This window comes from Trifolium pratense, linkage group LG4 (genome assembly GCF_020283565.1).
Source record: "Trifolium pratense cultivar HEN17-A07 linkage group LG4, ARS_RC_1.1, whole genome shotgun sequence".
Taxonomy (NCBI): domain Eukaryota; kingdom Viridiplantae; phylum Streptophyta; class Magnoliopsida; order Fabales; family Fabaceae; genus Trifolium; species Trifolium pratense.
In genome coordinates this window covers 118,182-144,832 of record NC_060062.1, presented here as the reverse complement: position 1 = coordinate 144,832, position 26,651 = coordinate 118,182, and the positions used below count along the sequence as shown (strand labels likewise).

At 33.0% G+C, this 26,651-nt stretch overlaps 3 protein-coding genes and 1 pseudogene across 3 annotated transcripts; all 4 read right to left on the bottom strand.

Annotated features, from left to right (window-relative positions):
* Positions 1-21,725, bottom strand: part of LOC123920488 — a 42,120-nt pseudogene extending 20,395 nt beyond the window's left edge.
* LOC123920530 lies at positions 8,705-12,245 on the bottom strand. Its single transcript, XM_045972797.1, has 2 exons — positions 10,918-12,245; positions 8,705-9,110 (listed from the first exon to the last, which is right to left on the bottom strand). The coding sequence occupies exons 1-2, from the start codon at positions 12,146-12,148 to the stop codon at positions 9,106-9,108; spliced, it is 1,236 nt and encodes a 411-aa protein (XP_045828753.1). The 5' UTR covers positions 12,149-12,245; the 3' UTR covers positions 8,705-9,105.
* A 1,066-nt stretch (positions 21,726-22,791) lies between the features above and the next one.
* On the bottom strand, positions 22,792-25,250 carry LOC123920532. The gene is made up of 8 exons (XM_045972805.1): positions 25,098-25,250; positions 24,746-24,973; positions 24,534-24,629; positions 24,038-24,193; positions 23,811-23,906; positions 23,550-23,705; positions 23,318-23,413; positions 22,792-23,208 (listed from the first exon to the last, which is right to left on the bottom strand). Exons 1-8 carry the CDS (start codon positions 25,194-25,196, stop codon positions 23,125-23,127), a joined length of 1,011 nt encoding a protein of 336 aa, XP_045828761.1. The 5' UTR covers positions 25,197-25,250; the 3' UTR covers positions 22,792-23,124.
* A 23-nt stretch (positions 25,251-25,273) lies between these two features.
* Positions 25,274-26,252, bottom strand: LOC123920487. Its single transcript, XM_045972751.1, has 4 exons — positions 26,053-26,252; positions 25,833-25,928; positions 25,577-25,732; positions 25,274-25,453 (listed from the first exon to the last, which is right to left on the bottom strand). Exons 1-4 carry the CDS (start codon positions 26,167-26,169, stop codon positions 25,274-25,276), a joined length of 549 nt encoding a protein of 182 aa, XP_045828707.1. The 5' UTR covers positions 26,170-26,252.
* Between the last annotated feature and the right edge of the window lie 399 nt (positions 26,253-26,651).

Genomic DNA, 26,651 nt, shown 5'->3' with positions numbered 1-26,651 from the left:
TGAATTTTTTTTTAATACTACTATGCTATTATATATATATATATATATATATATATATATATATATATATATATTTATTTTTCTTTATATTTTATAATTGATATTGTATATTTGGTGGACTTAAACACATTTTTTTTTACTCGATATATATATTGGGCTCTATACACTTAAGTTTATACTATTAAAAAGCCTTTAAAGTATATTACCAAAAAGAAAAGAGCCTTTTATTTGGAAATCTTTTATATTATAAGCTTGTTTACACAAGCAAACTTTAAACCCTAATTTGTTTTCTCTGTTTTCCCCCATTTTATCTTGCAATTTTTATTAAAAAATAATATAATTTTGTCGTGACTAGGATTCGAGGCCATAACCTTTCAATGCAAGGCAATATTTCCATCCACTATGCCAAGTATACCAATTATGATTAAAATTATGTGCAATAATTGATAAGCACCGTCAATAATTTCCTTTATATTTATTAACATTCCTTATTGTTTTTTGTAGATCTAACCATATTCACTGTTCTATTTGGGTGATTATGCTAATAAGCTTGATAACATGTTTGCAAATTCTGTCAATTTGACTCTGGTCATATTGGTTGTGCAATTTTGCAAAACTATAAAAATTTTAGGTATGTATAAATAGATGCTTTATTTTATTTTTTTGTCAGATGCAACTAATTTGATAAAAGAAATTATTTTTTTATTTAAAATGCTTCATCAATTTTAAAAGTATATCATATCAAAATTATTGTTGACTATATTATTCATCACGAAATATTTTTATGTCTTTCCTGATCAACGATTTTTTTTCTACCAGATCATAAATTTAGAGAATAATTATCATGTGAGATTTGGAAAGTTATTATCACGTGTGATTTGGAAAGTTATATATATATATTTTCATACTATAACACCTGCAACAATATTGAAATCTATTAAAAAAAAAACATCTTTCACATTTCAATGTCTCATGTTAACAACTTCACCACAATTCGACTTAATTTACTCAGAGGTGTGTATAAACTTTCATTCTGTTTTGTGATTTATTATCTTTATTCCTGAAATTGATATGTATAAGGGCTGATATGTAAGGGCTGATATGTCAGATCACCAAAAGGATGTAAGGGCTGATATGTATAAGGCCTCCGTGAGGCAATTCTTAGAGGAGAGACTGATTCATCTACAATGGGAAAAAGAGTGGTGTTGCCATCATCTTTTGCGGGAGGACCAAGGTACATGATTCAAAATTATCAGGATGCAATGGCAATTTGTGGATGGATTGATTATCCTGATTTATTCATCACATTTACATGTAATTATGAATGGCCTAAAGTAGTTGACTTTTTGAAACCGTGCAATCTTAAGCCAGAAGATAGACTGGATTTATCGAGCCGAATTTTCAAGATCAAAGTTGACCATTTGATAAAGGAGATCAAGAAAGGAAAATTATTTGGTGAAATTAGTGCACGTAAATAGTTAATTTTACAAATCTTATTTTTCATCCTTTTATATAGTTGGTATAATTGGTCCAATTAACTTTTAAATTTTAATTGTATATGAACTATTTGACATTAATTTTAATTCTATTTTTTTTTTACAGTTATATATACTATTGAGTTTCAAAAACGTGGACCGCCACATGCTCATATATTGGTTTTCCTCAAACCAGTATTTATGGTTATGGCGGTACAGGAAAAATATTTATCTGGAGGACCATGTCAGCCGCATTACGCTTAAAAGGTGAGATAGTTTTAACAGTTGCCTCAAGTGGGATCGCTGCATTGCTTATACCTGGCGGTAGAACAACACATTCAAGGTTTTGTATTCCTCTAAATGTTGACGAGTTTTCAACATGTACCATAGTTCCTAAAAGCCCTTTGGCGCTATTAATACAAAAAGCACTGTTTCGAAGCACCAATGATGCACAAACACTGTTTCGAAGTTGTTGATCGAACTTTAAAAGATATTCTCAAGTCTGTTGATGAAAAAAATAAACACATTCCCTTCGTTGGAAAAGTTGTTGTTTTTGGCGGAAATCTTAGACAAATTCTACCAGTAATACCCAAAGGTACAAGGCCAGAATTTGTTCATGCTACTATTAATTCTTCGGTTCTTTGGAATTTTTGTGAAGTTTTAACATTGAGTAAAAACATGATGCTTCACGGTGGTGCTTCGAGTGTAGACGTTTGTTTTCTGAATGAGTTTTGGGTGTTGGCGATGGAGAAATTGGAGATGACAACGATGATGATTTAGAACTTGCCATTCCATCAGATTTATTGATTCCAAATTCAGGTGATCCTCTTGCTTCTATCGTTGAAAGCACTTATCCCCAACTTTTACGAAACATGAACGATATAACATATTTCCAAAATAGAGCTATACTAGCTCCTAAAAATTCAATAGTCGACACAATAAATGATTATATGTTGGATTTAATTCCTGGTGAAGAAAAAACATATTTGAGTTATGATACTCCACTCACACAAAATGTAGACGGTCAAACAGTGGATGATGTTCATACTCCCGAATTTTTGAACACGATTTCTACGTCGGGACTTCCAAATCACAAGTTGAGACTTAAAGTTGGAGTTTCAGTTATGCTATTAAGGAATTTGAATAAAAAATTAGGATTATGCAATGGAACAAGACTTATTATTATGAGATTGGGAAAACGTGCTATTGAAGGAAAAATTATTTCATGAAGTAATATTGGTGATCAGGTTTTCATACCTAGATTTTCTCTGACATCATCTGAGGTGAGAATTCCTTTTAAATTTCAACGGAGACAATTTCCTATAATGATTTCTTTTGAGGACTATTAATAAGAGTTAGGGACAATCTTTAAAGCATGTTGGGATATATCTTTCGTCGCCAGTGTTTTCACATGGTCAGTTGTATCTTGCAATTTCAAGAGTTACTTCTAGAAAAAGATTAAAAATATTGATCATCGATGACGACGGTGAAGATACGACTAAGACTTCGAATGTGGTCTATAAGGAAGTCTTCCGTAATATAACATAATTTTCTTTGTATGAATATTTATCCAAAATTATTGTTGAACTATCATTTAATGTTACTCAACTTTTTTCATATACCTTACATTATTGGAATTATCATATCTTATTTAATCATTATATATTTTACAGCTAATCTGACTCGTGCACCGCACGGGTCGATGTTTTAGTAAAATACAAAACAAATATAATGATTAATTTATTGAAAACCTAATTTCTCTTTTCTTCACTATTTTGCCTATTGCATTGAGTTCTTCACTTTCCCTCTAGTTCACCGACAATCAAAATAAAGGTAATTTTCTATACTTTCATTCTAGATTTGAATTTGTTTCTTGCTTTCTTTATTATTGATACCACATCATAAAACAAATAATTGATTCCTAAGTTTATTTTTTGCTCCGTCTATTTTTAGTGTTAGAGAATTTCAAATCTATATTTAGGGTTTAGTTAACAATAGTGCCTTAGGATGTATTGTATATATATATATATGTTGCATTGTGCGCCTGATACAAATTACGAGAGGTAATTGCAATTTGCTCATTGTTCTGTTATAAATTAAAAAGTCTATGTGCAATATTATTTTTTCTCTAAATTTAAATAAAAGATCGTGTATTGTTTTAGGTGAACGATGGTTAGAAAAACAATTCACTCATTTTTTAAGAGAAAAGAGAGAAATGACGATTAAGTACAAACTGTGTGTTAGCGGTTAGCGGCCAGCAGCAGCAGACTCAGATAAGAATGTTGAAGTTGATGAATTCAAGTTTATTCAATCTCGACGAGTGCACTTTTAGGAATAAAGATTATTTCTTTTTATATTTGTTTGACAATATTAAGTGTGGTTATATTATATCTTAGAGGAGTGCTAGCAACACACTCCAATAACAAACACACTCTAACACACTCTCTTTTATTGGTTAAAATTTATATGGGTCCCATAAAAGTTATATGGGTCCACATTTTTTTATGGGACCCATGTGAATTTCAACCAATAAAAGAGAGTGTGTTGGAGTGTGTTTGTTAAAGAGTGTGTTGCTAGCATTATTCTTATATCTTATAATTTTTTGTCTATGCTATGCAATGCATTTTAATTTATTAAATTATATTATTAATCTTGGCCCCCCAAGTCAAATTTTTGGCTCCGTCCCCAATAACAAAGACAATAAAATGAAATATAACAACAAAAAAACAAAGAAAATAAAATCAATTAAATAATTGAAAACTAATAAAACATAAGAAGTGTATAGTGGTACTACTATTTCTTTTTCTTTTGCTGTTTTTGTTAGAGTGGTGAGTTTGGATGAGTTCTAGAGATTATATGTTGTGGTTAGGATTGGTTCGAGATTTTGGATGCTTCCAATTAAAATAATGATGTCCCTCTTATTATCATATTCTTAGAATAATTTTTTATTTTATATTTTACTCACTTACTTGATGGCAAGGGCGAAGCCATAAATTAGTATGAGTTAGCCAAAACTACTTTCATTTTTTTTTTTTTTTTTATTTAAATAGTATGTTTTGTATTTAGTTATTTCAATAATATATATTTGATTAGCTACTACAAATAAGTTTATTTGTTAAAGTTGTCATTAATAAAAATTATCTTGCGTTTGATAAATTTATTTTGTCTTTTTTTTTGTTTTTTTGAAAAGGCTAAAATACTTTTATTAGATTATTTTGAGATTTTTCATCTTTTAAACAACTATAAAGAGAAATTTGTTAGTAATGAAAATTGTTAAAACAAAATTTAAAATTAATTAGAAAATGAATTCCTTGCAAATGACTTATGAAAAATATTATTGGTCAGTTTAATAAAGTTAATTATAGGTTATTGACTCTTTAAAGCATCATCGAACTCAATTTTTTTTTTTTGGTTTACAATGAGCTGATGATCGATCCAGAACCTATAACATACTATTCAAACCTCTCATTACTAGACCAAATCTAGTGGCTTATCGAACTCAAAATTTTAGAATAGCTATTGTTAGTGTATTTTTGTTTTATTTTTAATGTTGCTTTAATTACATTTATTTAAGTAAATTTGTTGTAATTTTTTTGTTTGTTTATGGAATAAAGTTAATAAGTTAGTTTAAAAAAAGTTTAATATGTTGGTCAAAAATCAAAAATAGAAGAAAGAGAAAATGAATAAGGAAGGTCCAGAGTAATTGAAGGACGGAAAGCATGGAGAGAGAATGAGAAAAATTCTCTTTCATGTTAACCATGCATTACCTTTTCTCATTCAGAAATATTACATAAACACATTTTTTTTAATAAAAGTTGGACAAATATACTGATTTTCATTTTTTAATAATATATTTTGTTTATCGATTTGCATGCATAACATTTTCCTTTCATATTATGATAAGATGCCGTATTTTTATCGGCCAAAATATGTTTAGATAACACACCTCTTTTGCATTTCAAATGGCTATATAAGCAACACTATTTTCATTTCATAACAACAAATGCAAGAAACACAACAAGAATAATTACAAAGAGAAGAATTCCAGTATAGGAATTTGTGAGAAATATTTAGAGACAAATATTTCTTTGGGTGTAACTGGGTTGTGGGTTCTGTGATAAAGCAGTTGTCATAAACACTTAGTACATTTCATTATTATTAATATTAGTGTGCTCTTCTGCGTTATTTTACTCTTCCACAAATCTTATAATATGGGAAATTTTTCGTAGTTTCCTAACATAATAATATAAGTAGGGATGTTGGTAATGGGGAAGAGGGGAATTTGATATCCTGCTGTAGATATTCATGCTGTTTTCACGCTTTTTTTAATCAGGGCCGTCCGATCTAATATTGATGGTTGTGATTGATTTGTACTGATTTTATTAAGAAGTAATAAGAATCGTCCGATTTGAAATGGATGGTTGAGATGCACTACAGCGTGTAACTGTGGGATTTATTACTGTAGTGCATCCTGATCCGGGAAGAGGTGCTGTTTTGGAAGGAGGAGAGGATGAAGTTTGTAATTAGTTAATATTTTAAGTTTAATGAGACTATTATTCAATATGATGTGATGAGGTTGTTGAGTTTCTTTTTCGTCCCTCCTATGATCCTATCCGTGCTGGTGATTATTCTCTTCAATTTGGAGAAAGTTAATTTATCATTAGGTAAGGAAGTTCGAAATGTTTACATTTGATTTGGGTAATGTCTTGTTGGACAATTTGGAAGGAGAAAAATATGTTAGGATTTTTGGGTCACAATAATAATATTACATGTGTTAGGGTCATTATGTAATCAGCCAAAATATCAGTGATCTAATTAATAATTAATAATAAGTCTATGGTTAAAAGCACAAATATCATGAAATGTAATTTATTGTGTAGATACCATAAATCAATATCTAATTTGATGAGGGGTCAAATTAGAATATTGAAAAACTACCTAATTGTAGAAATAACGTGAAAAAATGGCGGCTCATCGGGTTTTCTCTTCATCCCCATCGTAGGAGATTCAAGGAGCTCATATGAAATTCTAGAATTCTATGGCAAACTCAGATTCAGGTAAGCTTCCGTCTTATGATTATGTTCTATTTCTTGATGATTAACATGATCAACTCTAAGATTTATGAAACAACTTGATTCTAACAAAATAATCATAATTTTAAAGATAAAATGATGTCTAAGGATGGTTTGGTGGATAATATTTGAATAGTTTCTTGGTGGTGTGATCTTGCACTGTTTTGTTTTTTACTTACTTGTGTTGCTGTGATAGTAGTTTTGGTGTTTTTGCCTTTGAGTAGTGCTTTTATATCTTTAGCCTTGTAGTTTGTTATTGTCCGTTTCTTGTTGGTTTTGTGCAAACCACTTGACTTGTAAGGTTTAATAAAAATTAGTTATAGATATCACTTACAAATTTACTTATAAATTTACTTATGTGATTAGTTTTTATTGAGTGTTGAATAAATTACTCACAACTCTTTAAATACAGACTAATATATTATTTGTTAGTTGGCTTTCTTTGCTTTAGTATTTCTACAAATTTCTTCCTTTGATTGTAATATTTGTTTAGATTATGAATTTATCTCTCTTTTCTTCTACCACGTAAATCTTCCACCAATTTATGCTTATACGTTTCCAAACATTTACTTTTCAATGTAAACACAATATTTTCTTTTCAAAATTCAAACAAAAGAGACATGGTTTTGAGGGAGAGTTAGAAGTATATGACTATGATATATGATTAAATTTAGAAGTTATTCCAAATAGTTTATTCTAAAGTTTCTCACCTTTAGGTTTGATCTAGTGATGAGGGGTTTGAGTAGTATATTATATGTCATGAGTTTGATTTCTACTCATTGTAAATAAATAAAAAAAGTTTCTCAAAGTACCTCAATACTCCCTTTAGTCCTTAATATGTTGACTTTTTAGATACATTAAAAAATGAATATATAGAATCGGAGGGAGTAATATTATTTGTTTCTTGATTGTGACGGGTTGGAGTGTCAACCAGTTGAAAAGTATTTCTCTCTCTTATGGTGTGTTAACATTTTTTTATTTTCTTTTCAGGAAATAGTTTCCATATATCCTAATCTTTCACCACCAACTCTTTCTCCTACACAATCAACTCGAGTATTGCACTACTTCGAGTGAGATGAGCTTATCCTAACAAGTTTTTATTTGTGTTTAACATATGGACACTTTCATTATAAACCAAAATACTTCATCTACAAATGTTGTACTTTTTCTTTTCTTCATATAAGAAAAACGTTGAAATTAATTACTCTAACCCTTTTCTCTTATGTTTTTACTATAGTGTGTGGCATCTCACCTTGATACAAGGATGCCACTCATCGATGGTAATATCATGATTCAATCATGTACTTTACAAGTCAAAGTGTTCATTTGATAGTGATAAAACTAGATGTCATGTTTAGAATAAGTTTTTATTGTGAGCATGTTATGGAGATATTGACGGTATTTGTTTGATACCATATGAGTAATACCAATGTGAAAGAGTTTTTATGCAATTTAAAAAATTAAATATAAAAATCGATGTTAAAGTTTAGATTGTTTTATCTTGATTAGACAGCTCAAAGGTGGCTAAATTATAAGGTGCATATTACTATTTCGTTTTTTGAAATACAGAATATAATAGGGGGTTGCTTTGGCATTATTTCGTCATGGATTTTGCTCATTTAAGAGAAAAAAATATATTAGTTTTTCCATTATCTACACCTACCTTTTCTTATTTGCAGCTATGATTCCTCTGTATCCTTTCCTTGTAAGTTGTAAGGACAAATACCTTACCCGAATTTTAATCTAAAATTTGAAAACAGATTTATTGGTCATGTCATTTATATATACTATGCAAATTTTCTTACTGACATTTACTGTTCATGTTAGAGAATTCTATCAAGTTTCACAATAATGAGTCAAAAAAATTCTCATATTATGTATTTGCGATGTGCATATATTTCAACTTGTTAAGATACAACATTAGAGAAATTCTCAACTATTATTATTTTGTCAATTGTAATAATTTTCTATTATGATATTTGATATATTCACATGCCAGAAGAAATAAGACTTCTAATTGAATGATTGAATAATGTCCAAACTTATTTTAGCCGAAGTGTTCACATAGTTATATAGAAATGGATCAAGAATAGTAAAAATGAGATGTTTTCATGCATCCTGTAAAAATCTTCTATAGGAGGATATGGATCAAGAATATGGATCAATATAACCCTTTGCTATATAGAAATGGTGATCTTTGGCTTTCAATACCTTTGAAAATTCAAGAAATCAACAACAAAGTGCTCTGAATATGTTGGAAACTAGACAATTCCATCATGGGACAAAATGTCGTAAACAAGAAATCAACAACAAAGTGCTCTCAATAGGTTGGAAACAAAACTTGACAACTAAGTGGATATAGAACAGACTACAACTGCATAGACACAAAGATCAGTTCTACTCTCTATTGTCATCTACTTACTCACTTAAGCATTATAGTCTTGTAATGCAGATACCCTGCCACCTTGCCCCATTCTCATTATCGTTTCGTGAATTTCAACTTTCATGGCGGAATTTGAATAGTCTTTCTATCTATAGTATTTACCCAATCTGTACACCTAATCTGCAAAATAAACAGAAGAGCATAAATATTACATACTACATCAAAGCAAACCTAAAAAATACGTATAAAAGATAAAACTGCATCAATTTATTATGCAAATTAACACAAGAATCAGATATATATGTGAAAAATGTTATATTTCTACATGCCACAAAGAATGAAAACTCATATACAATGAAGAATCTATAAGAAACAAACATTGCATACAAAACATTTAGGAAGAATGCACAATATAAGAACAGGAATTTTCAAGCCAATATGTCATATTGCAAGCAATTCCCTAGTCAAAATAGATTCAAGTAATTATCGATTTCATTCTTTTTTCAGTGTTAGATGAGAAAAACTACAAGCAATGGAAACAACAAGTTTCCGGTGTAATTCGTGGCTACAAACTTCAGAAATTCATCACTGAACCAGAAATTCCAAATCGGTTTCTCACAGATGCAGATCGCACTGCAGGAATGGTGAATCCTCTCTATCAAGCATGGGAGAATCAAGACGCATTGGTCTGCACATGGCTTCTCTCTACCATGTCAGAATCTCTTCTTGCAAAGGTAGTCGATTTCACGTACTCATCACAGGTTTGGGACGAGATTCATCGTCACTTTCAGACCTTGCTCATCACCAAAGCAAGGCAACTTCGATCAGAATTGCGAACCCTAAGCAAAGGCGATCGGAATTGCTCATCACAGGTTTGTGTATTAGCTCTGTAGGTTCAATGAGTTTTCCATCCAAACTCAACACTAAGATTCCACTTACTCTTAAAATCTTGCTGTTAGTTCTATCTATAACCAAAAATCTTATTAGTATCTCTAAATCTGCTCAAGATAATAATGTTTTCTTTGAGTTTCACCCAACCTTTTTGCCTTGTCAAATCACAGGCTTCTTCTGAAGTCCTTTTGCATGGCGTGGTTGGAGCTGATGGACTCTATAAGTTTGCTTCACCTTTAGACTCTATTTCTGTTTTGAACAAAACACCTAAAAAGTGTAATTCTACTTGTTTGAAATCTAGTTCTATGAATAAGTCATCTAGAGAATATGATTCTGCTTGTACAAACTCCAGTGTTTCAAATTGTTTAGCTAATTCTGCTCCTATTGTAAATACTTCTCAATATGGAATAAATGTCAATAATACTGTTTCCACACCTATTTCTCATGCTAATTACAATTTATGGAATGCTAGATTAGGCCATTCCCATCATGACTCTTAGATTAGCTCTTCAGTTATGTAACATCAATATACCATCTAAACCACAAATTGATGTATGTTCTGCTTGTTGTTTAGGCAAGAGCCATAGACTTCATGCTCCTTTGTCTAATACAACCTATAATACACCTTTTGAATTAGTGGTTTGTGACCTTTGGGGACCTGCCCCTGTCAAATCTTCCTTTGGTTTCACATACGTTCTCAATTGTGTTGATGCATACTCTAGGTTTGTGTGGGTTTATCCTTTAAAATGAAAATCTGAAACCTTATCCAAGTTTACTGATTTTAAAATATGGTGGAATTACAATTTAATTGTAAAATCAAAACTGTCCAAACTGATGGTGGTGGTGAATTTAGACCCTTCACTAAATTTGTCACAACACTTGGTGTTATACATAGAGTCACCTGCCCCCATACTCATCATCAAAATGGACTTGTTGAGAGGAAACATAGGCACCGTGTGGAAACAGGCCTAACATTACTATTTCAAGCTAACATTCCCCTAACACAGCCACACAAAACTAACCATGCAACACTAAATATCAACACACAATTTTTTTAATCAAAACATAACAATAAAAGCGATGACGAGTGGGATACCTTCTTGAGTGCTTTCACCAAGTTCAGGGTCGGCATATGTTTTTTGTTGTTCCATTGGTGTCGGTGGCATACCTTCTTGAGTGCTTTCACCAAGTTCAGGGTCGACAGATGTTTTTGGTTGTTCCATTGGTGTCGGTGGCATACCTTCCTCTGCTTTTTCCGGATCGCGTAACTCAGCAACAAAGGTACCTCCAGTTTCTGCAATAAACTCATCAATGTCAAGGGCATCACCTCCCTGAGTCTGTGGCGTAACGGGAGAAACAAACAAATCTAGCTGGTCTTCAAAAGATGATGGTTGCATCATTAATACCGGATCAACGTTACCAATTTCAGCATCAAGTTCCTCAACAAGTTCATCAAAATAGAAATCATGATCAACAAACACAGGGTTAATTTGGTTAGAACCTTCAACAACATCATCAACGTTACCAATTTCAGCATCAAGTTCCTCAACAAGTTCCTCAACAAGTTCATCAAAATAGAAATCATGATCAACAAACACAGGGTTAATTTGGTTAGAACCTTCAACAACATCATCATCAACGTTACCAATTTCAGCAACAAGTTCCTCAACAAGTTCATCAAAATAGAAATCATGATCAACAAACACAGGGTTAATTTGGTTAGCACCTTCAACAACATCATCATCAACGTTACCAATTTCAGCATCAAGTTCCTCAACAAGTTCAGCAAAATAGAAATCATGATCAACAAACACAGGGTTAATTTGGTTAGAACCTTCAACAACATCATCATCAACGTTATCAAAAGCTAAATCAAGGTTATCAGCGATAGATTCATAGTCAATGTTATCAACAACTATATCCTCCTCCTCCTCATGAACAATGTTGTCAACATCAAAATCAACATTATCAACAACTAAATCCTCCTCATGAAGAACTAAATCTAAATCATCAGCAGCGAAGGGTTCAAAAAAATCATTACCAGCATCCAAGTCATCATGACCAACAACGTCGTTACCAAGAACTATGACCAACATCGGTTCAAAGGGGTTAAACAGAGGCTCTGGTGGCGGTGGCGGCGGCGGCGGTTGGTCGTCGGCATAGAGTGGCCAAATGACACGAATAAGTCTATCGTATTCAACCCTAACAATCGGAGCACTTCTGTCACGTAGATCATGTACTACAGCAGCCATCCTTTCAGCGTCAGGCAAGTGTAAATGTTGAATAATCGACGCTAAACACCGCATGTCATCATCGAAAGTCCACATGTTAGAGAAAGTTAGAGAAATAGAGTGAAACAGTTAGAAGAAGAATAAGACGACGACGACATAGGGTTTCATTTCAAATTCAATTTTTTAATATCCCTTTTATATTTTCAAATTATTTTCTTATTTGTTGTGCGCCCAATCTTCATGTCTTCTCGTGTCGTGGTGGTGAATCAATAAATTCAATACTAAATTGCAGTTTTGTCCCTCACATTTCATAATTTTGCGATTTTAGTCCCCACGTTTGCCCCATTTTGCATTAAGACATGTGTCAAAGCAATTTCATGTAAACAGTTTTTTGTCAAAATAGTCAAAGAGACCAAGAAATGCAAAACGAGGCAAACCTGATGGACTAAAATCGCACGTTTGAAACTAGGGGGACTAAAATCGCACGTTTGAAACTAGGGGGACTAAAATCGCACAATTAGAAAACGTGGGGACCAAAACTGCAATTCTATATTAGCGAAACAAATGGGGGCGGGAGTCATTGCACCATTTGACTTATCTTATTAATAATTAATTAGTTTAGACACGAATCAATTGATTTTTATTCGATATTTAAGTTTATCATTATATTAAATTAGAAAATTATTCTATATTATCAAAAAAAGAAAATATTATTCTATAAATAAAAAAAAGTTAATCTTTTTTTAGAATTAAGAATAAAATATTTAATTTTTTAGGATTCTTTGGGTCTAGTTGGTTGTGGTGGACTCTTTCGAAAATCAGATGACAGATGGATTAAAGGATACTCGCGCAAAATAGGAACTTGTGACGCCCTCTTCGCTAAAATGTGGGGAATGTACTTGCTTGAAGACAAGGTTTCTACCATCTTCAAGTGGAGAGTGACTCAAAAAGTCTGGTTTACATGATCATGGGGAAACTTAAATCCAAATGGTAATCCGTCTACCTTGGGTATCGTATACAAGAGCTTTTAAAGTTGAACTGGCAAGTGCAGTTTAATCATACATGACGAGAAGGAAATAGAAGTGTTGATTGGCCGGCTAATTTCAACTTTTCTTCAAATTCTTTTAACATTCATGTTATGAAGACTTGATGTTTCGAGTCTTATTTTTATGACATTTTTGGGATTTGCATGCTTATAAATATTCATGTAACTCTATAGTTCTTTTCTTTCTTGGGCGTTAGCCCTCCTTCACTAAAAAAAAAAGAAAAGAAAAGACTCGTGATTTTACAACCTCGTTCGATTAACGATATATTTAAATTTTCAAAACTGCACCCAACCATGTTTAACCGTTTTTACCCGTTATTACCACACTAACTTAATATCGGTTAGGATGAGTAGTTCGGTCGGTTGCAATATGTTTGCTCACCCCTAGTTTTTAGCACGTCTGGAACTTCAGACACTTCATTTATTCACTGGACTTTTTAACCACTAAATTACTCGGGAAAAAAATTTGTAGCACTATTAAATTATCAAATTTTGTTTGTTACCTATAAAAAATGGTATATTTTGATTCTTCAAAATTATTATATATGCAGTTTTAGTCTCTTGTGTTAAATTATAATAACGTGGGCAATAGTTAATATGCATAAGCCTTTTCTTATGTATGGTGCATAAGTCATTCACAGCCATCAGATGATTTTACACGTGTAATAATCATAACTGAAGAACTTTCTATTTTTGCTTGCTCAATTTCGGCCACATTTTATATGCGATTCGATCACCGATTTTGAAAACTAATACCGGAAACATTCATAAAATCGAACGAAGATCAAAACGGTATAAAGAACGTCGAGTTTCGTTGATTATTGAGGGAGAACAAACCGGGTCGACGAACCGGGTCATCGCGACCCGTTTCTGCAGAAAATGGGTGAGGAAGATGATGAACAGTGACGCGCCTCCACGCCCACTCTCACTGGCGGCGCGTGGGGGCGCGTGCGGTGCCAAGGAGACTCCAATTTTTTTTATTGCTTTTACAGAAAAATAGTAAATAATTTTCTGGGAATTTTGGGACCAGTTAGGTATTTTTATGAGACCTGGAACTATTTTTAGTTAATTAAATGAGGTAAATATGATTTTATAAATATCAGATATTATTTGGAACGGTTGGGGATACCTCACTCTCTCCGGTTTTATATCGTCTTAAAAATTTAAATTTATTTCACAATTTTTATTAAGGGTTAAATATGTTTTTGGAGAACAACTCTTTGAAACTATTCCACAGCAAAAATGGTTTCATACCGTTATACACTGAAACCATTAGTCTAGTTAAATGGTTTCATGGCGTTATACACCGAAACCATTATTATAGTTAAATGGTTTTATATGAGCATTAGTGTCAAGATGTTATACACTGAAACCATTAGTCTTGTTAATTGGTTTCAAGATGTTATACACTGAAACTATTTGTCTAGTTAAATGGTTTGATACTGTTATACACCGAAACCATTATTATAGTTAAATGGTTTTATATGAGCAGTAGTGCCAAGATGTTATACACTGAAACCATTAGTCCTTTTAATTGGTTTCAAGATGTTATACACTGAAACAATTTATCTAGTTAAATGGTTTCATACTGTTATACACTGAAACCATTATTCTAGTTAAATGGTTTCATAGCGTTATACACTGAAATCATTAGTCTTGTTATTTGGTTTCAAGATGTTATACACTGAAACTATTAGTCTAGTTAAATGGTTTCATAGCGTTATACACTGAAACCATTATTTTAGTTAAATGGTTTCATATGGGCATTAGTGCCAAGATGTTATACACTGAAACCATTGTTATTAAGTAAAACATCACATAAACATTTTACAAAACCATGATACATAAAGCAAAAAATCATATAAAGCAATTAGAGTTAGTTTAGTTGAAAAAAAATTGGATAGTATGCATGAGATATTGGATTCGATCATTTTTTTATTGTAAAGAAAAATCGATATATATATATATATATATATATATATATATATATATATATATATATATACATATATAGAGGATGTATCACATGAGAATGACAAAGTTATATGAGAATGGTGAGAATAATTATTAACCCTTTGATTAAAATTCAAAGGTCAAGATTAAAAGCAACACACACGCCTCAACACTAGTCAATTATTTCTCTTAAATGCATTTCATCTTCTTCGATTTATTCTCATCTGCAATTTCCACCCAAATCTGATTTATCCAATAACAAACTAAACAATCGATGCTGGTTCAATCTACTAACAATATGAATCTCATTCAACTTGCAAGGTCTCTCATGAAATAGAATATACTTAAAATTTGTTTTTTTAACAGATTATTGAGTTATCATAACAACAAACTCTGCATAATTATTGGAATATTAACAAGCATCCCTCATCAATTTTTTTTACAGCATCCCTCATATCAATTTTAAACACATAAATCTAATGGTTGTCATTCATTCTCATATTCTCATATCTTTACCATTCTCATAGTATACATCCTCTATATATATATATATATATATATATATATATATATATATATATATATGTAATTAATGTATGAGATTTTATTTATATTGTGATTATGATTGATAAAACTTAAAATTAAATTATATGTTTGACAAGTATGCTTTATATATACATGAACCATTCGTTATTATGTTGGGCTTCAAAGGAACAAAAGTTATTATTTAATTGGAAACCAGGGGCGCGCTAGAAATTTGGGGGGGGTGCGCTAGAAGTTTGGAGGAGGAAAAAAATTGGGGGCGCGCTAGAAATTTAGGGGAGGAAAAAAATTTTGGGGGGCTCACAAGAAATCTAGGAGAAAAAGAAAAAAAACTGGGGGGTGCGCTAAGCAAAAGGGGGGCGCGCAAGTAAAGAGGTAGTATATGGGGGGCGCGCAAGTAATGGATTGCCTAATTTTGGACTTGGACTGACTTTTGGTGTAGGAAACAAGGTGTTCATCAACAAGGTACTTACAGAACTATGTGGAGGTTCACTCTTCTGATTGATACTATGTTCATTGACATTTTGATCTGTCTCGGAAATGGGCTCAACACCCATTGCGTTAGAATTTGAATGATTATCACGCGTTGTAACAAAATCTTCCACATGATCCTCGATCAACTGAAGACAAATTAAAGGTTCATGTACATCACTAGATATCTTAGAAAACCGATAATGTAATATTGAGAGATTAAAATTAGGCTTCTTACTTACTTACTGTAGATGATTCAATATTGACAATGTCATGCAGATTTAGTTGAAATATAACTTCAACGCCTGCCTTACTTCCATCGGATTCATGTAAAGGACCAATCTGAATATAAGTCAATGTCCATGTGTGTTAACTTGGTCAAAATCAGTGGGAACCACCATTTTGCAAAATGTTTTGAAGTTAGAGCAAAAGTGCAATTATAAAAGTTAGGGGAACAAAAATCGCAAATTTGTGAAAGTTATGCTCTAAAAGTGCAATTTAGTTAAAAATTATTTATTTAAAAAATTTCATACATTTTAATAAAAATTACTACTCACCGACTATATAAGATTATCAATTACTACATTTTAAGAAAAGCAGTCTTCAAGAAATGTCTTGGGTCTACTCATTAGCATTTCTCAATTAGATAGTAGTTACAACTCACCGACTATATAAGATTATCAATTAAGTATATAATTTTATGAATATTTCAAAAAGAAAATCCGATGCTATTAAAACCTACTAAGTTTCTCAAAGATGTGACCAATCCATTTGTTGTAAAACTAATAAAATGCACATTCCCTCCTCACAATCATCGCCATGACCATGTTTCCAACTACATTTTGGCCTCAACTTCCTCCTCTCCCTTGCCCTTCTACAGGAGAATTTCCTTCTAGTGTGACATCCGAACATACCACCGAATATATCCATGTGAGGAATCTGAATGTCTTATGCATGTGCAGGTCATTTCTTGTTGAGAACTAAATATTTCTTCAGATACTATATGCACATAATAATGCCTTTACATTACACACCTTGACATGAATAATACTCCTATATAATCTTGAGATTTAATTAAATATTCAATAAAGTTTTAACTGCATCAACTTCTTTATCTTCCTTAAATCCCCTTTTTATCATTCCTTGAATAATCCTAACATAAAACCCAAATTTCTTCAATCTCTCAATTTCCTCTTCACACCACCCTCCCAACACACCTCCACATACAATTTTATGTCTGCAACTAATGAAATGGAGGAAAGTGTTTTTGTTTCTAGTCTAAAACATTAATGGGACATGGTGGTTATGACTGTTTAATGGATGAAAAATTATTACTATATTTCCAATCTGAGTCTTTAGCTAATCAATTCAAAGTTGATGGTTTCAATAACCCGGAGTATGCAGCTGTTTCAGAATGCAACAATGATTCAAAAACTATAACAACCAAGAAAAAAAGAACACTGAAGATTTATTGATTATTGATTATTGATTATAGAAATATTTTGAATTTCTACAACATTTATTTGATTCTAGTAATGTCCTCTTATTGCATGTGTGATATGCAGGGGCGTCTCCGAGTTTTAGGAGACTCTGTGCAAAATATAAAAGTGACCCCATATAATTTTTTTTTAAAAAAATTGTCGATTTAAATTGCAAATCATTATTGTAAACATATAAATTATCAATATTAAATCAATTGCATTAAATTAAATGGAACAAGAAATATAAAATAATTATCTTTGTATATAACGTCACAAAAAGGAACATCCTAATCTAAGATTAAATTGTATGAAAAGATTAAAATGGACTAGAAATATATTTACGAGTATAGATAACTAATCTATTGATACTCATATGATATTTTAAGAACATTAACAATATATAACTATTATTTTAGGGTCTAAAAATTAATCTAGTAATATACATCTGATATTTTATAGGTATAGATAATATATAAGTAATATTATAGGACCTCAAAATTTTGAATTGAGACCCTCAAAATTTTGAGGTCCGATGCCTAGGGTTGGGAACAGGCCAGGCCAGGCCAGGCCTTGACAGGCCTGAGCCTGGCCTACGATTTTTTTTCAGGCCTGAGCCTGGCCTGTGGCCTATCAAATGTTATTTTTTTTGGCCTAGCCTAAGCCTTTTAAAAGTCTGGTCTGGCCTTGTAGCCTGTTTAAAAGCCTGTGTTACATTAAAACTTCTCTATATAATTTTTTTAAATAGGCTAAACAGGCCTTAAAAAGTTCACATTTAATTTTTTATAATTTCTACAACATTAAGAAAAAACTAATAATATGATTAACACAATAATTAAAAACTAATAAAATAACAAATACGATTACGAAAAGTCGCAATAATTAAAAGCTAATAATATTTATATAAATAATATTTTTTTATAAGATATAAATAATAATATTATATAAATAATAATTATTATAAACAGGCCGGCCTATCAGGCTTCGTAGGCCTTTTTAGAAGTCTAAGCCTGGCCTATTTATGTAAACAGGCCGTTTTCAAAGCCTAAGCCTGGTATTTTTAATAACCAGGCCAGGCCAGGCTTATACAGGCCAGGGCAAAGGCCCCTGTAGGCCGCCTGGCCTATTCCCAACCCTACCGATGCCATCGCACACCTCGCACATGTGTGCAAGACGGCTCCGGTGATATGTAACTTACATGCTTAACATAAATAAATGAATCTGGTAAACATGGTTGCATTGATTTAGAATTCAATTATGTAAGATTATTTTAATACCATGGATACTATATATGGCTTTGGCTAATATGAACTAGTAGATTATGTTTTTCATGATGCACAAGGTATAAAGATATAATTATAACCAATACGAATTATATTGATAGTTTATATGTTTTTCATGATGCACAAGGTATAATGATATAATTATAACAAAAAATTCTTCATCATTTGGTATTCAGAACAAGGTTCGTATAGGATCATTTCTTAGCACAAATTTCAATTTTATTTTTTTCATAGTGTTGTTTGAATTAGAAAAAAAAAACTCAAAAAAAAAATCGAAAAAAAAAATACAAAATATGAAGCTTGTGATTCTTCAAAGTTATGCCGAGTGGAGAGTTGATCATGGTGAAAAGAATGTTGGGGAACTTAGTCAAAGAGGAAGACACTACTCAAAGAGAAAACCTTTTCCACACAAGATGTCTAGTTCAAGGGAAGGTATGTTCCTTAATTATTGATAGTGGAAGTTGTACTAATGTTGCTAGTACTCGCTTAGTGGAAGATAGAACATACACACATAAAGCTAGATATGAAATGTGTGATAAAACCATGTCTGCATCTTATTAAGCTAATGAACCCTATACCTTATTCCTCGTGTCATAGACGAATGACTCCAAAGTGTTCCTCTTGTTTTTGGTTAACTCCATTGCTACATCCTGCTGGATTAACTGACGTTCTTTTTCTCGTGCTTCCACGAGTTCAGCACCGGTCATTCCACCGAAGATGGTCTCACTCACTGGTAAATTAAGCCTTCTGTTAGCTTTATCTTTTCCTGTACCATCAGACTGTAAAAAGGCATGATAGTAACATAACACTTTATTTACTGAAATCACCAATATTAATCATATCTGCAATCAAAACAATCTCAACAAGATAAAAATATACATAAACGATTATCACAGATATTTAAAATCAATCGTGATAGACCGAGAGACATGTCATAAGATTCAACATTAAAAAGGATCAGATAAAGTTTAGCTATATGATTTTTCATTTTGAAGGATGATTTGCAAGAAATCTCTAACATTTGATATATTCCGTTATGTTGCGTTAAAGATAGGTGTTCATCAACAAGGTACTTACAGAACTATGCGGAGGTTCACTCTTCTGATTGATACTATGTTCATTGACATTTTGATCTGTCTCGGAAATGGGCTCAACACCCATTGCGTTAGAATTTGAATGATTATCACGCGTTGTAACAAAATCTTCCACATGATCCTCGATCAACTGAAGACAAATTAAAGGTTCATGTACATCACTAGATATCTTAGAAAACCGATAATGTAATATTGAGAGATTAAAATTAGGCTTCTTACTTATCGTAGATGATTCAATATTAACAATGCCATGCAGATTTAGTTGAAATATAACTTCATCTCCTGCCTTACTTCCATCGGATTCATGTAAATGACCAATCTTAATAGAAGTGGCAAACAAATGTAAAATCATATATACGAGTCTTTGAGTACTAAAAGGTGTAGTTTAAGACAACAAAAAAACTCAGAGGCAACACTGAACACTTACCGTGAAGCAACTAATTTTAGGAGATATCCCCTTTGGTAATTCATGTAACGTAAGAGTTTTAGAACCTGGAATCGGTTCACCTTTTGGGAAAAGTATACCATTTGATTTTTCACAAATTGGACCTTCGTCCGAGGAAAGTCCAATAGAAAAAGAAGTCGAATCCTTGACCTGAATAAATAAGATAAATTACATTAATTTTATGTATAACAATACAAACCAAAATATGGACTATAGATAGGATAAGATCAGTGCTTTGTTTCATTATCAAAGTTCAAACCTCGTATTCTTTGAAACGGGAAACAAGACTGAGCATTGCACATTGAAGAGCACAACCGCGAGCTACACATTCGCTTGAATTCAGTGTTCGGATGAGTTCTTTCTCAAATAGAGAGGTTAATAATATAGTTATAGCTGGAATTTTTGAACCTGAGCCAACTAAATCGACAGAATCAATCTTATCAACGCTCAAGCCCGCATCAGCCAATGCTCTATTGCAAGCAATAGAAATTCTCTCCAATAACCTTAAAGCCAAATTCTCTAATTCTTCCCTCTTGATAAACCCACTAGCATCTTTTTCATCTATCAAACACTCGATGTTAAGAGGTGCCTCTAAATTTGCACTCAAAACTTTCTTCAACTTCTCACACGCCGCAAGCAGTCTATTACAAGCTCTGTCATTAGAATACACATCAATGTCGTACTGTTCCTTAAATGTTTCTGCGAAATGTCTAAATAGAACCTCATCAAAGTCTCTACCCCCTAAGCTACTATCGAAAGTATGTGAAAGAATCTTCATTTTCACGGCCTGAAATTCTGCAATAGCGACCTGAGTATCGCAGTGGCCTATGTCAATAAAGGAAACATAAATAGGATCTCCATTAGGAAAATCTGTTTTGTAAACTCCATAACCTAGACCTATTGCAGTGCAATCATGAATCAACTTCAAAAGATTCAACCCAACAATTGTTGCCGCGTCGAGATATTCCCGTCTCTGCAAGTCAGTAAAGTATAATGGAACTCCGATAACACAACCCGAAACAGTGGTCCCCAGATCATTTTCAGCTATAGCCTTCAAATGAGCAAAGAGCATTATTAATATTTGAACCGGTATAAACTTATGATCCTCCTTTAAGTATTCCAAGTGGATCAAAATGCCGCCAGCTGGACCTTCGGAAGTTTCTACAGAGAGCATTTTTAGGTCATATTGAACATCAGGGTCATCAAATCTCCATCCTATTAGTCTCTTGACTTGAGATACCGTCGATTTCGGGTGCATCATAGCAGAAGCAGCACCAGCAGACTGCAGACCCAAAAAACCGTTGCTTCTCTCCGAAGCAAACGATTGCAGGGGTTTCATGGTTTGTGAACAATGAAGCACAAACACGACACGGACATCAGACACGACACGGATACTGACATGTTGATATCGATAATAATTTGGGAAAATGGTATTCGATGTAATTATAAGTGTTAGTGTCCGATACAGACATGTGTCTGACACTGAGACACGCATAATCCAAAGAGTGTCCGTCTTCATAGTTTGTGACTTTTGTGTCTCTGCTATGTCTGCATGCAATTCGCTGAAAGTGATATTATTGAAATCATACTTCTACTGAGATACATTACAAAAGTGATAAAGTTTTTGAGATAAGTGTTTAACTGTCGAAGAGAGAATAGAAATCATACTTCTTCAGTGACTAAGGGTAATGTTGTTGTAGCCATGCAGCCAATGATTCTTGGACTATTGCTCCTACAATTTCCACTTGTGGCTTGTACTACTTCTACTATCTTGGACAACTATGTGAAACCAACTTGTTTATTGTTTTCTTCTTATTATATATCTCTCTCTTATTATATAACTTGTTTATTTTTTAACACTTTTTCACAATATTTTACACTAACAACTTACTAAATTAAACCAAAATATAATAACTTGCTAAATTAAACCAAAATATAATAAAACTAACTACCATTAAATTCAAAAAAAACACATGGCCATTTTGTTTCTAGTCTAGAATATTAACGGACGTGATGGTTATGATGGTTTGATGGTTGAAAAGTTATTACTAATTGAGTCTTTAGCTAATCAATTCAAAGTTGATGGTTCAAATAACCAGGAGTATGCTGCTGTTTCAGAATGCAACAATGATTCAAAGAATATAACCAAGAAAAAATAGAAGTATCCTTGATTCAAAGAATCACGAGGTTGAGGTTGTTGTTGTTGTTCCTTCTAAGTGCAATGAAGGTTTTGAGAAGTTAATGTCCAAGAAAAGAAGAAATACATAACATAAAGTTGCTTTTTGAAATTCTTGATACGCTAGGAAGAAGATCACAAAAAGATTTATTGTTTATAGATAGTCCATTTTGAATTTCTACAACATTTATTGATTCTAGTAAGGTCCTCTTGCTGACTCTGTGACAAGTAACTCAAATGCTTAACATTAATGAATCTGGTAAACATGGATGCATGATCTAGAATTCAATTATGTAAAGATTATTTGAATACTACATATATATGGTTCATGAACTTCAATATCAGGTTCACAAACTCATGACAGATAAACCAATCAGGTTCATGAACTTTGAAATCCATTCTAATAAATTGCATGACTAAATCACATTTTCACATAATAAGTAGGAGCAAAGAACAAGGTAAAATGAAGCTGACAAAATCCATCAACATTTAGCCAACTCACAACTTGCTATCTTAAAATCACACACATACCAACAACACTTTAATAAGGTTAATGTGGAATAAATAACACCTACACACCCTGCTCAAACACAAGTATTATGAGAATGGTTTATAGCAGCATTCGTACTTAAGAGAGATGTGCCAGAAGAACCTGCGTTGGTTATTTTCTACAGGGGAAAAAAAAATAATAGTTCTTAGCATAACCTTGAAATCACTATTCAATGGCCGTATAGAAAAATCATCAGCAACAATGCATAAACCATCTACTCTACCTACCTGTTGTTTCAGTTTTGCTGTTGCTAATATAAGCATCTGCTCCCCCAAAATGCCTTTCATAAGCGCTTCAAAAGTATGCTCAGCTATTTCACCTCTCTGGAACAAAGGACATACAAAAGTTAGTAATATGGCAAAGCCTTGCACCACAAAATTAAATAGTTTGTAGCACATAAGAGAGGGAAAAAGAAATGACAGTAAAACTAGTTTTTTTTGGGGGGGGGGGGTAACTGACCTTATATTTGTCAAAAAAAGCTTCAAGTTCAATGGCTTTGTCTGGGTCAATATGGGAAATCAACAAAGGGAACAGCTGGTAAAATGGCAACACCAGTTCATCGGAATTGATTTCGGTTCTAGGCTGTTTGTTGACTGGGACCAGCAGATTTCTTTTCTACAAGGGAAAAATTATAGTTCTTAACATAACCTTGAAATCTATATTGAATTGCCTTATAGAAAAATCATCAGCAACGCCGCATAAATCATCTAATTTACCTACCTTTTGTTTCACTTTTGCTGTTACTGATCTAAGCATCTGGTCCCCCAAAATGCCTTTCATTAAAGGAACAAAAGTATGCTCGCCTATTTCACCTCTCTAGAACAAATGACACAAAAAGTTAGTATTATGGCGAAGCCTTGCACGCTTGCCCCACAAACTTAAATAATTTTTAACACAGAAGAGATGGAAAAAGAAATGATGGTAAAACCGGTTTGGGGGTAGCATACCTTATAATTATCAAATAAAGTTTGAAGTCCAATGGCTTTGTCTGGGTTAATATGGGAAATCAAGAAACAAAACAGCTGGTCAAATGGCAACACCTGTTCACTGGAATTGATTTGGGTTTCAGGCTGTTCGTTGACTGGGACCAGCAGATTTCTGTTCTACAAGGGAAAAATATAGTTCTTAATGTTGATAGTGAAGAATTGAAGGATTGGGACAGTTGCTTGTGCAACAAGCCAACTGTCAAATTGTGTTAGTTAGTTTCTCAAATTGTGCAACAATGGCTATGGATATGTTTATATACAAGCATGTTAAACTACTAACCAACTCTAACAAGTTGTAACTACCTCTAACAACTTGAGAAACTAACTAACACAATTTGACAGTTGGCTTGCTGCACAAGCAACTTTCCTAATCCTTCAATTCTTCACTATCAACAATATTGAATTGCCTTATAGAAAAATCATCGGTAACACTGCTTAAACCATCTACTCGACCTACCTGTTGTTTCAGTTTTGCTTCTGCTGATCTAAACTTCTCCTCTCCTGCAATGCCTTTCATAAGCGATACAAAATCATACTTGGGTATTTCACCTCTCTAGAACAAATGGCACAAAAGAGTTAGTAATATGGCAAAGCCTTGCACTAAATAATTTTTAACACAGAAGAGAGGGAAAAGGAAATGATAGTAAAACCAGTTTGGAGTTAACAGACCTTATATTTGTCGAATGAAGCTTGAATTTCATTGGCTTCGTCTTTGTGAATTTCGGGAAACAAGAAAGGGAACATCTGGTCATATGGCACCACAGGCAAACTAAAACTGATTTGGGTTCTAAACAGTTCATTGACCTGTTGCAGTTTTTCTGATGCTGATAAAAGCAGCTCCTCCCCCACAATGTCTTTCATAAGCGAGTAAAAAGTATTTCTGGGTATTTCATTTCTCTAGAACAAATGACACAAAAGAGTTAGTAATATGGAAAAACCTTACACCGCAAACTTAAATAATTTTTAACACAGAAGAGATGGGAAAAAACATTATAGTGAAACCGGTTTGGGGGTAACAGACCTTATATTTGTCAAATAAATCTTTAAGTTCACCGGCTTTGTCTTGGTCAATTTCGTGAAACAAGAAAGGGAACATCTGGTCATATGGCACCACAGGCATTGTAAAATTGATTTGGGTTCTAGGCTGTTCATTGACTGTGACTGGTAGATATCTTTTCTGCAAGGGAAAAAAGTTGTTCATAACATAAACATGAAATGAATATTCAACTGTCTTATAGAAAAATCATTAGCAACACTGAATAAACCATCTACTCGACCTACCCATTGTTTCAGTTTTGCTTCTGCTGATCTAAGCTTCTCCTCTCCCGCAATGCCTTTCATAAGCGATACAAAATCAAACTCGGGTATTTCACCTCTCTAGAACAAATGAGACAAAAAAGTTAGTAATATGGCAAAGCCTTGCACCACAAACTTAAATAATTTTTAACAAAGAAGAGAGGGAAAAGAAATGATAGTGAAACCGGTTTGGGTGTAACAGACCTTATATTTGTTGAATAAAGCTTGAATTTCATCGGCTTTGTCTTTGTGAATTTTGGGAAACAAGAAAAGGAACATCTGGTCATATGACACCACAGGCATCGTAAAATTGAGTTGGGTTCTAGACTGATCATTGACTGTGACAGGTAGAATTCTTTTCTACAAGGGAAAAAAGCGGTTCTTAAAATAAACATTAAATGAATATTCAACTGCCTTATAGAAAAATCATAAGCAACACTGCATAAACCATCTACTCTACCTTTTTCATCTGTATTGCTGCTGATAAAACTAGTTGATTATCCCCCACAATCTCTAGCAAAAGCCTTAAAAAATCACACTCTGGTATTTCATCTCTCTAGAACAAATGACACAAAAAAGTTGGTAATATGGCAAAGCCTTGCACCACAAACTTAAATAGTTTTTAACACAAAAGAGAGGAAAAAAGAAATGAGAGTGAAACCGGTTTGGGGGTAACATACCTTATATTTGTCGAATAATGCTTGAAGTTCACTGGCTTTGTCTGGGCGATTGTAAATCAAGTAAGGGAACATCTGGTCATATGGTATCCTAGGTATCCTAGATTTGAGGCGGTCCATAGTCTTTTAAACCAACTGCAATTGAGATATTGACATAAAAGAAGCATCTGAAATTAAATGGTGCCATCAACATATAAATTTGACTATAGGCATGAATTCATTTCAGGATTATTTGATCTAAGTCCAAAACATTTAGAACCACATATATGTCTAAGAAAAGTAGAAGCAAAGACATATGTGTCGTACGAGTGTCTTACACTTACAGACACCCATGCAGGAGTGTCAGAGTAAGGGAATTTTTTTGGGACACATGGTAGTCAATCCCGGGCGATCCCAGTGGGATCCCGGTGGAGCAGAGCGGAGCGGAGCTCTGCCGGGACGGGATGGGATGGAGCGGCGCAGCTAAGCTTCTCGGTGGGATCCCAGCAGGTTCCCGGTGGACCGGAGCAGAGCGGGTCCCGGGTTGCCATCCCGGGTTAGGATTGAGATTTTGTTTTCATGGGTTTTAAAGGCCATTTTTGAAATCTCACTCATTTTAGTAA